Raw genomic sequence first — 13,716 nt, 5'->3', positions numbered from 1 at the left:
AACTGTTTGGACATACCATCTAGGTTCTCTAATTATGAGACAGATTACAAGAAAGGTTCTTGACTATTTTCTGTTGGATAGAGAGGGGGGTATTACTTGGGTGAAAAGAGGGTGGGTAAACTCTAGTTCCATTTGAAGATTATCTAGTTTATATGATGATGTTTGGGTTTGTTTGTTTTTTTCTTTGTATATCTCTAATTTGCTTAATAAAGAGGGGACAGCCTTGCTGTGTCCCCCGATTTAAGGAAGAAAACAATTCACTATATCCTCCATTAAATTTAAACACAAACACCTCGGTGTCGGTTTTTATAAGTGGCACCTCCTTGTAGATGCCCTGATGCCTTACAGGGAGTGCCTATTCTGTGCCCAGATTCTGTTATAGAAAACTAGTGTAACCTGGTATTGACACATCTTATATTTAGGTGCCTGCTGTTACACCAGTCATTGAGCTGGCATAACTGAGTATGCCTAAATGTGGTAAGGGCGTGCATAACTTATATTTTTGTTTTTGTACCGGCCGCTGCTGCTCAACAGGAGAAGCAGCAGTGGCCGGAAACGGCAGCTGACGTCGGACGGAGGGGGGGAGCGGCGGTGACCTCGGTGGGGGGGGGGGGGGGAGGAGCGGTGGCACCCTGGAGGGGTGAGTGGCGGCAGCGACCTGGGGGGGGGGTGGCAGCGAGGGCAGCAGGGGCGGGGGCCCAGCCCAGTCTGTCAGCGGTCCTGGGTGGAGATGGTGGTGCTTGTGGAGGAAGGGCTGAAGGTGTTCCTCCAACGTTCCAATGTGTCTCACTGCGTTCGTAACCATCTCCTGACATCAGGCCAGTAGGCCAGTGATGTCAGGAGATGGTTACGATCCCAGTGAGACACATTGGAACGTTGGAGGAGCAAATTATTATATTAGATATATACATTCCAAAATTCATTACATTAGTTAATATAACAATAACCAGTTGATAATCTTGTCTCATTTTTGTATTGCGAATCTATATTTACACTATTTGTAGTTTATTTGCTAATCTGTTACTCTCAGCCACTTCATTATACTACTTCACTATTGTTGAAATTCAAACTCTGTATTTTTAAACTAAACTGTAAGCCACATTGAACTTGAACTTGTTTTCAGGATAATGTGGGATACAAATGTCATTCATTCATTCATAAATAAATATATTTTTTCTCTCACCCATGCTAGGAAGCACGGTTGAAACTCCCAATCCTTGCAGAAGAACAGGTGATTATGGAAGCTGTCAAAGAGAATTCGGTTGTTGTGCTGTGCGGAGAGACCGGAAGTGGGAAAACTACACAGGTGCCACAGTTCCTGTATGAAGCTGGATACTGCAGGTAGAGTTCCAAGTTTTTGAATGAACTTTCTGAATCCACTTTGTGCTTGCAGCTCTTTTTTTTTTTCCCCTTCTTTTTATATATACTAGCGTGAGAACAGTTAGATATTGCCATACTGGGACAGACTGAAGGTCCATCAAGCCCAGCATCTTGTTTCTTAAAGTGGCCAATCCAGGTCACATTGTACCTGGCAAGATCCCAGAAAAGTACAATACATTTTATGCTGCGCATCCTAGAAATAAGCAGTGGATTTTCACCAGAGTGTGTGTATAGCCGTAGTAGTTCCAGATTATCCCATCGAATTTTCACGCGAGTTCTCCAAAATTATGTTGACTTCTTAAAATAATTCCCTAGCTCAGTATATGTGTTAGATTGCCCATAGTGACCTCGGTACGTATGGTTTAGGAGTTCTGTCCATTGCATATATGTGCAAAAATGTTTGCAGTACCAACATACACATGCTGGATATACACCTAAGCACTATTCTGTAATGTGTATATCTTACATAGTGAATAGTTTGCAGGTGGACGGAGCATGAGTGGCGTGCAAAGTACACATGTAGCTTATAGAATACTATGTTACATCTGTATCTCTGGCACTTAGGTACACACACTTATTCCAGCTCTGTCTGCTTATGTGGTTTCACTTAACACATCTGGGCTTGTATAGCTGGTTATGCTAATCCTATATAATAGTTCTCACCTCCAACATTGACTTGCTGCCTGGGTCCGTGGCTCATTCCGAGATGGTCTGCTAGGCTCCGTAGATCAGGCTGACATCACCGTAGCCATTATGATGTCAACTTCAGAACCCGGAGGGAAAAAAAATATGCCTCACAGCTGATCCATGTCCAGAGGAGGGTCGCTGGACATGGGTGGCTGCAGGGGGGCAGGGGGTCGCTGGACATGGGTGGCTGGAGGGGGGGCAGGGGAGAGAGGAGGGTCGCTGGACATGGGTGGCTGCAGGGGGGAGAGGAGGGTCGCTGGACATGGGTGGCTGCAGGGGAGCCGAGGAAAACCTTGCTAGTGCCCGTTTCATTTGTGTCAGAAACGGGCCTTTTTTACTAGTATTCTAAAAAGCAGGGGTTCTTAACCTTTTTTTGGTCCCACATCCCTATACTCCTGACATCTATATATGTCGTGAATTGTTAGCCACTAACTGCTAACATGTCACTAAAATTACAGTAGTACACAATTATACTACCAGTAACTGTTTCAGTAACTGTCTTCATTCTGTCCAGAAAGTTTCAGTGAGTTGCCTGAGATTTCAAGACCCAAGTTACCCAGTTCCAGGCTGGAGAGTTTTGAACAGTCCTGTTTTTGAACTTACATTCCAAAGCAGTGTGGGATTTGCAGTGCCTGATCCTTCCCATTGAAATCTGTGCTGCAAATCCCATGATGCACTGGGTTGGGGTGGTTAGAAATCCAGAAGTGCCCAAACATCTCTAGCCTGGAGCTAGGTAACTTGGTATCTCTGCTGCTATAAAGGAAAGTGAGCACCTACTTTTGTAGAATATGCACCTGTCATAGGCCCTGTTAATAGAATTATGCCCATAGTGATTCTGACTATACATGTAATGCAGTGACTCTCACTGCTGCTATTCATTTAGTTTAGGCCTACTTTTCAGGAAGCCTAAACTTAAACATATAGCTTATCTATATAGTGATTAAATATCACCGCTATATGGATAAAATTTGTTTCCTAATCGTCTACTCCAGACCATTCCCAACGAGTGGGTAAATATACTCCTACCAGCAGAGGGAGACTGACAACTACTGACTAATGATGTTGTGTAAGGAGTTGTGCAACTCAGTCTCCCAGCAGAGATAGGTGGTTTCTATGCATCCCTGCTCCTTTTTGTTGGGGATGCACCGTTTTGGCCCTTAAAGAAAAAAAATAGCTAAATAACAGCTCAGACAGAGAGAACAGGATCCTTGGGACAGCTGTTAAAAAAAAAAAAAAAAGAAGGAAGAGAGAAACACTGCCTTTGTGGCAAGGGGACTCGGCCTGCTTGGTCCCTGCACCCCGGGGGTGTAAACTCAAGAGTCCCGAGACCCTCCCCCTGCCCTCCTTTGGAACATGCTGTGTCTGGGAGGGGTACCTTGAGTGCCTTTCTTTGAGAGACAGGAGAGATTAAAACAAAGACAGCAGTCTCACCCGGTGTCTGGCTTTGCTGCAGCTCTGGGAAACAGGTGGGACAGGACAGTTGAGTGCAGCACTGGGAGGCAGGTTGCTGTTTCCCACCTCTCTCTGCCCTCCCTTCATGCCTTAACCGTACAGACGGTGTCAGGCCAGTTAAAGAGATTTTCAGCCCTATGCTATTTGTATATTATTTGAAAATACACATAACTTCCTGTGACAGTGGACTATATAACCAGTTTTTTTGTTTGTTTTTTTTCTGTTTTTCTGGTGTTTTTTTTTTTTTTTGCCTTGAAGGTTTTATGTTTGTTTATATTATGGTATTGTTTTTTTGTATTTAATTGTATATGTATAAAATTGTTAATAATAAACAAGAGAAGAAAATATGTAGATAGGGAAGTTATATGTTAACCTGCCTCCAAGAAATGTAAACTTCCTTTTAGATATTGGCCTCATTGTTTTTTTTTCTGTAAGAGATCCAGAGGCACCCACAATCTATACCATGCACAGAGAAGGGATTTATGTTGTTGTTTGCATTATTTAACATGTTTGTGTGTATGCTTTTTATTTCACTTGTGTTCCTGGTAGTGACGGTGGCATTATTGGAATCACGGAGCCTCGACGTGTAGCTGCAGTAACCATGTCACAGCGAGTAGCTAAGGAAATGAACTTGTCCCACGGGTAAGAAGCAATCTGTGACTCTTCTCAATACCTGTGCAAACACAGGAAGGTGGTCAATAGAAGACAAGCAAAGCGTAAAACTCAACTTGGTCTGCACTGTTCAAAAACACGGTTTCTGTGTATATTTCTTTTGCCCATTGTATCCCAGATGCTGCCAAAATTAGACAATTGCTTAACCAAACTGGACCCTGAAAAATAGCAGACTGCTTAAGTAAATGGGTTAGTGCCTAGAGCCTTCAAGCTTGTGTTCGTGCAGATTTGTTTTTCTCTCTAGGCTGTGGAGTCTAATAAGCGTAATTTTCAGGTGATTTTATCTGGGTAACTACTACTCCAACTCAAGCAAAATAGGCAACGCATTGGGGGGGGGGGGGGGGGGAAGTCCAGCAAGTAAAGCCAGAAGACAACATGCAAGAATTCCATTTTGAAATAACTGAGCTGCAGACAGGGCCTTGTCCAGCTGTTGAGTGAGTTTCAGCACTTGAGTATCAAGTGCTTACTTGGTTTGTAATGTACTCCTGTAACCTCTGGAATTGCTGCCTCTCCTTAGGTGTTCTGTTATAAAATCAGCCTTTCATGTAAAACATCCCAAAACAATGCCTGGTTTATACAAACAACTTAGGTGCCTCTATGACATAAATCACACACACAGTGACCCCCAATAGCACATGGATTCTTTCGCACACATTCACCTCTGCTCTGAAGAAGGTGTTCATATGCTTATATACTGTGCATCTCAACTCCGCCCCGATCTAACCAAACTACACCCTTAGAAAGACCTACGTTTGAACTTATCAGTATTCATGCTTGTATACTCATTTGGTTGCACAATTTTAATGCAGCAGTTTTCCATGTGTAAAACATGCTTTACATGTGGAAATTGCTTTATAAAATGATTCCCTGAATATTCAAATAGTAGACATGTTTATCTCGACAGTGTTGAAAAATTCTCCCTTCTTTAATTCTTTGCATCAGTGCTTCCCTCAGCACAAAGCTAGAAGGGAATCCAAATGTGTGTTTAATTATAGCAAGCAACATGTGTCAATGCAAATCTTTGACATTTGTTTGAATTAACCCACACTGGGAGGCATCAAGTCTAAATCTGTGGAATTACTACAGTCTGACAAATGCATAGTACTAGTATAAATGCTATTTCCATTACGTAGCTTCCCACAATTCCAAAACTTGTGGGATAGTTGTGTCCATCAACCAGCAGGTGGAGATAGAGAACTGAAAACTGAGTTGAGACATATCTCTCTTGGCATCCAGTCTAGCTCCTCAGTATTTTCTATCTCCAGCAGATGGATGGACACTTTTCAGCTTCTGATTCTGAGTACTTTGCTCCTGATCCAGTTGGTCAACTGGTCCCCAGTTGAGTTTTGTGGGTGGCTTGAGTCATATCTGGAGGTCTTCAGATCCCTGTCTCTGGTGCCCTGCGAATTGACTTCTTTACTTCTCCCCTATTTCCAGGGGAGCTTTCCTTTTCCAGCACAACCACCTTTGAAAAAAAATAAAAATAAGAAAACAGTTTGCTGGGACAGAGTTATCAGTCCTGAGCCTTTCTCGTCTGGGGTAAGATTTGTGGAGAGCAGCCAACATTGGTAAGTCCGACTAAAGTTTGACTCACAATCACTTGGAGGGCTGCATTATAGTGAGCACTAGAACATCAATACACCCATTGTAAAACTAAACAAGCCAGATTAGATGATCCTACCAACAGAAACCCATGTCTTTTTCACAAACACAGATACACCCTCAACCAGTATAGAATAAGTAATCACAAACTAAAAATAGAAATATGTAAACAAAAATTAAACTTAACCCCCAATAAGCCAGTGTCACGAAATGCCTAGCCACCCGTCTGGGGTTACCCCATGGCTACTTAGAGAGTCTATCCCCAGCACAGCTCAGGTCCGCCTGCACTTGTTTGTGCTCTACACTAGCACCGTCCTTCCACCGACTGGGTCGTAACTGCCTCTGGGCAAGTCTCCCACTCTCAAATTATCCGCAGTGATTTCTAGGTTGCTGGAGGCCACACTCAGTGGTCCCACAGTTCCAAGAAAGCAGTCACAGACCCAACACACAAACCACCACAATTGTTTATTGGCTTAAAAAATATATTGAACAAAAAATGTGCAATTAGCAAACAATAACAGGTAACTGAAATATGGATGAATTATAACACTAACTAAACATTTGTTTACTTTCTAAAAAATACCTGGGAAGATCAGGAAGTATGCTGTTCACAGATTATCAAATATAACTGATCACAGAGCTTTAGCAAAAAGCTCCTGCTCTCTTTTCTTTCTTGCTAAGACTGGAGGCAAAACCAGTACACTCTAAAGGAAATGAGCTCCTGAGCCAATCAGAGCCCAGGCAACAAGATTTCAAAAATATACTGCTGCTTGCTTCCTGCTTGTGTTAAACTAAAGAAAAGAACATTCAATTCCCTGTAACAGCTTTACAGAAAAGAAATACCACCTGCTGGCCAAATAGGGGAAATACACTTCAGGACATAATTAAGGCAGGAAAATATTCAACACATTTTACAGACTTAAAATACACTGTTTCTTCACAGCCAGATTCTGCATACAATGCAACACCACAGAAACAGTGATGCTTGTCCCCTAGTACTGTGCAAAATATAAAGATAGCAGATGTAAATTTGAAAAAAAAACGGACAAAATACCAAACACCATTTTACAAATTAACAAACAAAACAAAAGAATGTAAGCCGCATTGAGCCTGCCATGAGTGGGAAAGCGCGGGGTACAAATGTAACAAAACAAAACATGATTGCATGTTATTGGACTAATATATTTTTCAATTAGCTTTCAGAGGCCAAAACCTCCTTCCTCAAAGTACAGTATACTGCTATTACAGTACCCTGTCCTGACCTGAGGATGGGGGTTTTGGTCTCTGAAAGTTAGTCAAAATGTATTAAAATTAGTCCAATAAAAAGATCACCTTATTTTAATTTTCTGTCTATCCCCACAACTACAATACTACTTTATCCTAACGCAAAAAAAAAAAAAACACCCTTTTTTTCTGCCTTTGTTGTCTCTGGTTTCTGCTTTCCTTGTCACTGTCTCTCTTCCATCCAACGTCTGCTCTCTCGCTCTCTCTCTCACTTCCATCCAGCATCTGCCCTTTATTTCCCTTCCTTCCAGCCTGTGCCCCCCTCTCCTTTTTACATGATGCATTCCAGCATCTCCCCCTCTCTCCATCTTTCTCTCTTATCCCCTTCCCCATCCATTTCCATCTTCTGCTTTCCAGTATCTCCTGTCTATTTTACTTTTTTCTGTCTTCATGTCCACCGTCATTCCCTCAGGCTCCCTATCTTTCCTGTCCATATCTCCCCCTTGTATCCCTGTTCCTCGCCCTTCTTTCTCCCTCTCTCATGCATTCCCACCCCAGAGCCAGTATCTCTCCCTCTTCTCTCCTCTGCCCCATAGTACTCCATCTCATTCTCCCCTTCCCCAGATCTAGCTTTTTCCCAGTCTCCCCTCCCTCATGTCCCACCTCCCCCCCTTCATTCTTGCTCTCGCTTCCTCCTCCTCCTTTGGTCTGGCATCGCTTTCCCTCCTCTCTCCACCCCGTTTTCCCCTTCCCCTGTGGTCTGGCATCACTTTCCCTCCTCTCTCCACCCTCCTTTCCCCTTCGGTCTGGCATCGCTCTCCCTTTTCTCTGCCTCTCCACCACCTCTTCCCCTTCGGTCTGGCATCGCAATCTTTCTCCTCTCTCTACCCCCGTTTCCCTTTCCCTATAGTCTGGCTGTCATCACTCCCCCACCCCTCTCCACCCACGCCCTGCTGTGCAGGCCTTCAAGCTTCCAGACCCGCCGGCAGAATCAGCGATGTAAGTGCTGCCTTTGGCTTGCCCCAGAAGCCTTCTCTGTACAGCTTCCCATGTAGGCAGGACGTACAGAGAAAGCTTCTGGGGCTGGTTGAAGGCAGCACTTACATCGCTGGCACACACTGCCAGAGGTCTGGAAGTTTAAAGGCCTGCAGAGCAGGGGTGGAGATAGGAGAGAGAGCGATACATGATATCTCACCAGTCGGAGGGAGGGGGACAGGACACCTATGACAGCAGGCAGCAGAACCAGCACCACACATCTGGGGGGGAGCACCCATGGCAGCACCCCCTTTTGACCTGTACCCGGGGCCACTTCCTCGCCCCCAGTATGCCAATGCAACCACTCTAGTGATTGCTTTTGAATATCCCATAGGTTCTGAAATAGTGGGAAGCTATGTAATGGAAGAAATTAGGTCTTACCTGATTTTCTTTCCATTAGTCCTTCCCACTATTCTAGAAGTCTGCTTGAGATTTCTGAGATGTTTAGTAATGGATCAGATAATGACTGTCACCTTGCATGGTGCTTCCTGCATATCTCTTGTTCTCTTCAAGTTGTCCAAAGATGAGAGAGGTCCACACATGTTTGCTCATCTGGTTAGTGTTAGGTTAGCGAATTGTTTAAGGTTGTTGCATTTATTCTGAGGTTCTTCTTACTGCTTGTCTGCGTAACTACTGAGGTGCTGGACTGGATGCCAAGAGAGAGATGTCTCAGCTTAGTTTTCAGTTCTCGATCTCCACCTGCTGGTTGATGGGACACTACTATCTCAAAGGTCCTGGATTAGTGAGACGGACTAATCGGAAGAAAATTTATCAAGTAAGACCTAATTTCTCCATATCCTTGCTTTTTCACTCAGGGTGGTTTCATATCAAATTCGATATGAGGGCAACATTACAGATGAAACAAAAATTAAGTTTATGACTGACGGTGTGCTTCTGAAGGAAATTCAAAAGGTCAGTTTTTCTTTTGTCTTCTCCTGTTCCAAAATAAAATAACCAGCTGAAAAAAGTAATCATATGTGATCTGCTTGCATTGTGTTTTCAGGATTTCTTGCTGCTGAAGTACAAAGTGGTTATTATTGACGAAGCCCATGAGAGAAGTGTCTACACAGACATCCTGATTGGCCTCTTGTCTCGCATTGTGCCTCTCCGTAAGAAGGTGAGCAGAGTCTGCATACTCTAGAAATTGGTGTCCCGTAGGAAGGAGCACTATCCTACAAGCTGCTATAGTTAAGCAGTTAAGATGTATACTTAACTATATGGACAAGAATAACTGGACAGACTGGAATGGCCAGTCGGTCTTTTATTTTCTGTTGTCTACTGTACCGATGTTCCTGTGAAATATTGACAACCTTAAAACATCAGACTTTCAAAATTCTTAAAGAACCATTATATTTATCAGCCCAGATGGTGGGGAGCAGAAGCCTAAAGGTTAAAGTTGCGGACTGAGAATCAGGGAAACCAGAGTTCAGGTATCACTGCTGCTCCTTGTGATCTTGGACAAGTCACTTAACTCTCCATTACCCCAGGTACAAAGGCTTAGATTGTGAGCCCTTTAGGAACAGAGAGAGTACCTGCATATAATGTGTACAGTGCTGCCTATGCCTAGTAGTTCTATAGAAAGTATAGTAGTAAAAGGCATGAGCTAAATCAAAATCTCCCTCCTATCAGCTTCCCACTTTAAATCACAGCCCCTGTATAGGGTTGCTGTTTGGTTTCATGTACAGGAGTGATTCTCCGAGGATAAGCAAGCTAATATTCTCACGTGGGTAATGCGGTCTGCATTGCCCGGTCCGTAGCTTGTATCAAGCTTTTAGAGAACTCTTTGGGGCACAAGTCAAGCTCTACTGCACATACTACTACTACTTAACATTTCTAGAGTGCTACTAGGGTTACGCAGCGCTGTACAGTTTAACAAAGAAGGACAGTCCCTGCTCGAAGGAGCTTACAATCTAAAGGACGGTCAAGTTGGGCAGTCTAGATTTCCTGAATAGAGGTATAGTGGTTAGGTGCCAAAGGTGACCTTGAAGAGTTGGGCTTTGAGCAAGGATTTGAAGATGGGCAGGGAGGGGGCCTGGCGTATGGGTTCAGGGAGTTTATTCCAGGCATGGGGTGAGGCGAGGCAGAAAGGGCGGAGCCTGGAGTTGGCGGTGGTGGAGAAGGGTACTGAAAGGAGGGATTTGTCTTGAGAGCGGAGGTTACAGGTGGGAACATAAGGGGAGATGAGGGTAGAGAGGTAAGGAGGGGCTGCAGATCGAGTGCATTTATAGGTTAGTAGGAGAAGCTTGAACTGTATGCGGTACCTGATCGGGAGCCAGTGAAGTGACTTAAGGAGAGGTGTGATATGAGCATATGGGTCCAGGCGGAAGATAAGATGTGCAGCAGAGTTCTGAACAGACTGAAGGGGGGATAGATGGCTAAGTGGGAGGCCAGTGAGGAGTAGGTTGCAGTAGTCAAGGCGAGAGGTAATGAAAGAGTGGATGAGAGTTCGGGTGGTGTGCTCAGAGAGGAAAGGGCGAATTTTGCTAATGTTATAGAGGAAGAAGCGACAGGTCTTGGTTATCTGCTGGATATACGCAGAGAAGGAGAGGGAGGAGTCGAAGATGACTCCGAGGTTGCGGGCAGATGAGACGGGGACGATGAGAGTGCCATCAACTTGAGAGTGGAGGGAGAAGAGAAGTGGGTTTGGGTGGGAAGACAAATAAGCTTGGTCTTGGCCATGTTCAGTTTCAGGTGGTGGTTGGACATCCAGGCAGCAATGTCGGATAAGCAGGCCGATACTCTGGCCTGGGTTTCCGCAGTGATGTCTGGTGTGGAGAGATAAAGCTGGGTGTCGTCAGCATAAAGATGATATTGGAAGCCATGAGATGAGATCAGGGAGCCCAGGGAAGAGGTGCTTTTCCACCCGCCGTGAGAGCATGGGACCAATAGTTTCTTTCTTTTTTTTTTTTTCCGTGTTGAGGAGAGGACGCTTGAGAACCCCTTCTTTAGAGAAATTAATGGAAAAATCAAAACTACAAAGTCAAGCATACAATTGGGTAAAACTAGAATTAGATTAACTTGCCTCAAGAACAAAATGTAATTAGATGCCAACCCTGTTAGGATAAATCTGTAAACCTTTGTTCTAATTTATATATTTTAGCTATCTAGGAAAGTAAACTCCATATTTAGCCCTTAAGGACCAGCTTTGAGCACCCTTATATATACGTTCAAACTAAGATATAAAACTTCAGTAGCTACAATCTACAGTTGCCTTTTTTCCATGATGGGGTAATTTACCAGTTCAGTTCAACAGAGCTTCTTTTGCAATTTATTTATTTTTTCTTCAATTCTGTGCCTCATTCGGGTTCACTTTCTTCCCATTCGATTTTTTTTTCCTTTATTTACCGCATTCAGCAGGCCACACTTAGGCCTGAGCCCTGGTCAGGTCTTTCCCTTATTTTTTCTCTGGTACTTCATCCTTTTTGGGGTACCATAGTCTTTCGCTTTTCCTTTGAAAGTTCCCAGTCACTTCAGCGCTGCTTCTGATACAGTTGGACCGTTTCTTTCAAGACCACCTTTTTTTTTTTTTTTTTTTTCCTGTTTTCCGTGTTTGTGGTCTGATCTGTTTTGTGTGTCTGTAGAGCAAGCCAGAACACAGTTTGCTAGAACAGCTCAATGGGACTTTTATTTTTTTGAGCCAAGTTCAAAACATTGGCATCAATATCTGTGGTTTCAGCATCTACAAGTGCATCAGCACCTTCCTCGGGGTCTGCTGCTCTGCGAGCCCCCCCAGCACCACCCAATGTCGGCACCAACCTAGAGATACATGAGGATTCGGCACTGAGGATCATGGAAGCCCGGCATTGGAAGCAGTATCGGTATCTATCTCCTTTGAAGCATGGTGCTGGGAGCTCCGAGGCATGCAGTCCTCAAAGGGAGTTGACGCCGGAAGGACCTCCATCTAGCAGGTGCTGCTGCATGGGTCTCTGGACCTTGCTCCCTGAGCTGCTGTCTTTCTTCGGCCTCGAGGGTGCTTGTGCCTGCCATGCTCTTGCAATCAGCCCCCCCATGGGCCTCAGCCTGCGGTGAGGCACTCCGCATCTTTAGCAGCTTGTTTCTAGATCAGCACCTTCGACTTTCCTGATGTCGCACCTCTACGAGCACATCTGGGCCTTGCTCCCCGAGCTCCTGGCTGGGCTTTATTCAGAGTGCATTTGGTGCTGAGGATGCTTGCGCTTGCCATGCCCCGTGACTCAGCCCTGCACGGCCCTCAGCCTTCAGTGAGATCTCCAGTGCTGGTGTCAAGTGGGGCACCAGTATCGACTGCCGCCCATGTTGGTTGATCTCGGTTCAGGGAGTCGAGGCTGAAGCCCAGTCCTCTCGCTCAATACAGACTCGGTCTCAGCCCTCTCATGCTGAGTTCCTAGCACATGGGAGTCGGATGGCGATCCTTGGTACTTCTCATAGGAGGAGTCCTATGGAATACCATCTGATCACTCCTTTCCACAGGAACGGAGGACGCCTTTCCTTCTCTTCTTTTGTCGAGGACTTGATGCATGCCATTCCAATTCTTTTCGAGGTGGAGCGTCAGCCTATGGCTCAGCTCTTCGAGGTCCTGGACTATGAGTCTCCTCCTAGAGGGGTTGTAACAATCCTGCTCCACCACTCTTCCCTGATGTTCTTGTGAGGAATTGGGAGTCCCCTCTGTCAGCTCCGCTCATTTTCATAGGAATTTCCTCCATGCATTAGATCCGGAGTTCCTTTGGCTTTTATAGGCCTCAGTTGCCTCATCACTCCATAGTGGTTGAATCCATGCTCAGAAGAGCCAGGAATTCTAGGAATTATGCTTCGGCATCTCCAGGCAAGAACTCTAGACCCCTGGATTCATTTAGGCAGAAAATATGCCACCACAAACGTATTCTTACAGGACCTGGTATGTGTTAACACTCTCTCTCCCAACAGAGCAGATCGAGTTGCTTTGCTGGTTGGTTAACCTCCAGAGGACATGTCGCACGTTCTTGGCCAGGGGTGCGTGAGACACTTTTGCTGTGGCTTCCAGGATCTGTGCCCACAGTGTGGCTGTGCATCTCTGAACTTGTAGGTTCGGCGGAGACTGGTGAATGCCATGTGCAAAACTTTAAGGGTTTTGGACCTAATGTGGTTTCTTTTACAATACCCTCAGTCCCGTCTGCTTACCGTCTCTATTTGGAGATGATTGGAATCCTGCTGGATACTCATTGAGCTCAGGCATTTCCTCTCATACTGAGGGCAGACACTCTTGTCATTCTTGCTACTCAGGTTCAAGCTCATCAGCAGGTCACACCCCGGCGGATATGGAAGTTGTTTGATCACATGGCCTCCACCGTCCATGCCTTGTTTTCACATGGGAACTCCCAGTGGACCCTAACTTCGTAGTGGTGTCTTAATGGGGACCCTGGACGATATCGTCCGCCTGTTCCCACAGCTCGTTTACTCTCTGCTTTGGTGAAGTCTATGGTCCACTTGGACTCTGGGACTTCCTTTTCAAATTCCTCAACCACGCAGAGTGCTGACGGTGGCTGCATCCCACCTAGGGTGGGAAGCTGCTTTAGATGGGCTTCACACTCAAGGTGCTTGGTCAGCCCAAGAGACAGCTCTCCCTATTCCCTTCTGGAACTCCGAGCGATCTGGAATGCTTTAAAAGATTTCAGTGATAGGCTGTACAGCCACTTTGTGCTCATTCAC

At 45.1% G+C, this 13,716-nt stretch overlaps 1 protein-coding gene across 1 annotated transcript in view; it reads left to right on the top strand.

The window, feature by feature from the left end:
* Nucleotides 1-13,716, top strand: part of DHX37 (DEAH-box helicase 37) — an 80,633-nt gene that overhangs the window by 21,559 nt on the left and 45,358 nt on the right. The window contains exons 6-9 of the mRNA XM_030219453.1: nt 1,193-1,341; nt 4,069-4,161; nt 8,868-8,964; nt 9,056-9,169. Of these exons, the coding sequence (XP_030075313.1) occupies nt 1,193-1,341; nt 4,069-4,161; nt 8,868-8,964; nt 9,056-9,169 (453 nt within the window). The remainder of the gene's footprint in view (nt 1-1,192; nt 1,342-4,068; nt 4,162-8,867; nt 8,965-9,055; nt 9,170-13,716) is intronic.

The sequence above is a fragment of the Microcaecilia unicolor genome, chromosome 11, assembly GCF_901765095.1.
Source record: "Microcaecilia unicolor chromosome 11, aMicUni1.1, whole genome shotgun sequence".
In the NCBI taxonomy this organism is placed as follows: domain Eukaryota; kingdom Metazoa; phylum Chordata; class Amphibia; order Gymnophiona; family Siphonopidae; genus Microcaecilia; species Microcaecilia unicolor.
This window is presented reverse-complemented; position numbering and strand designations above follow the sequence as displayed.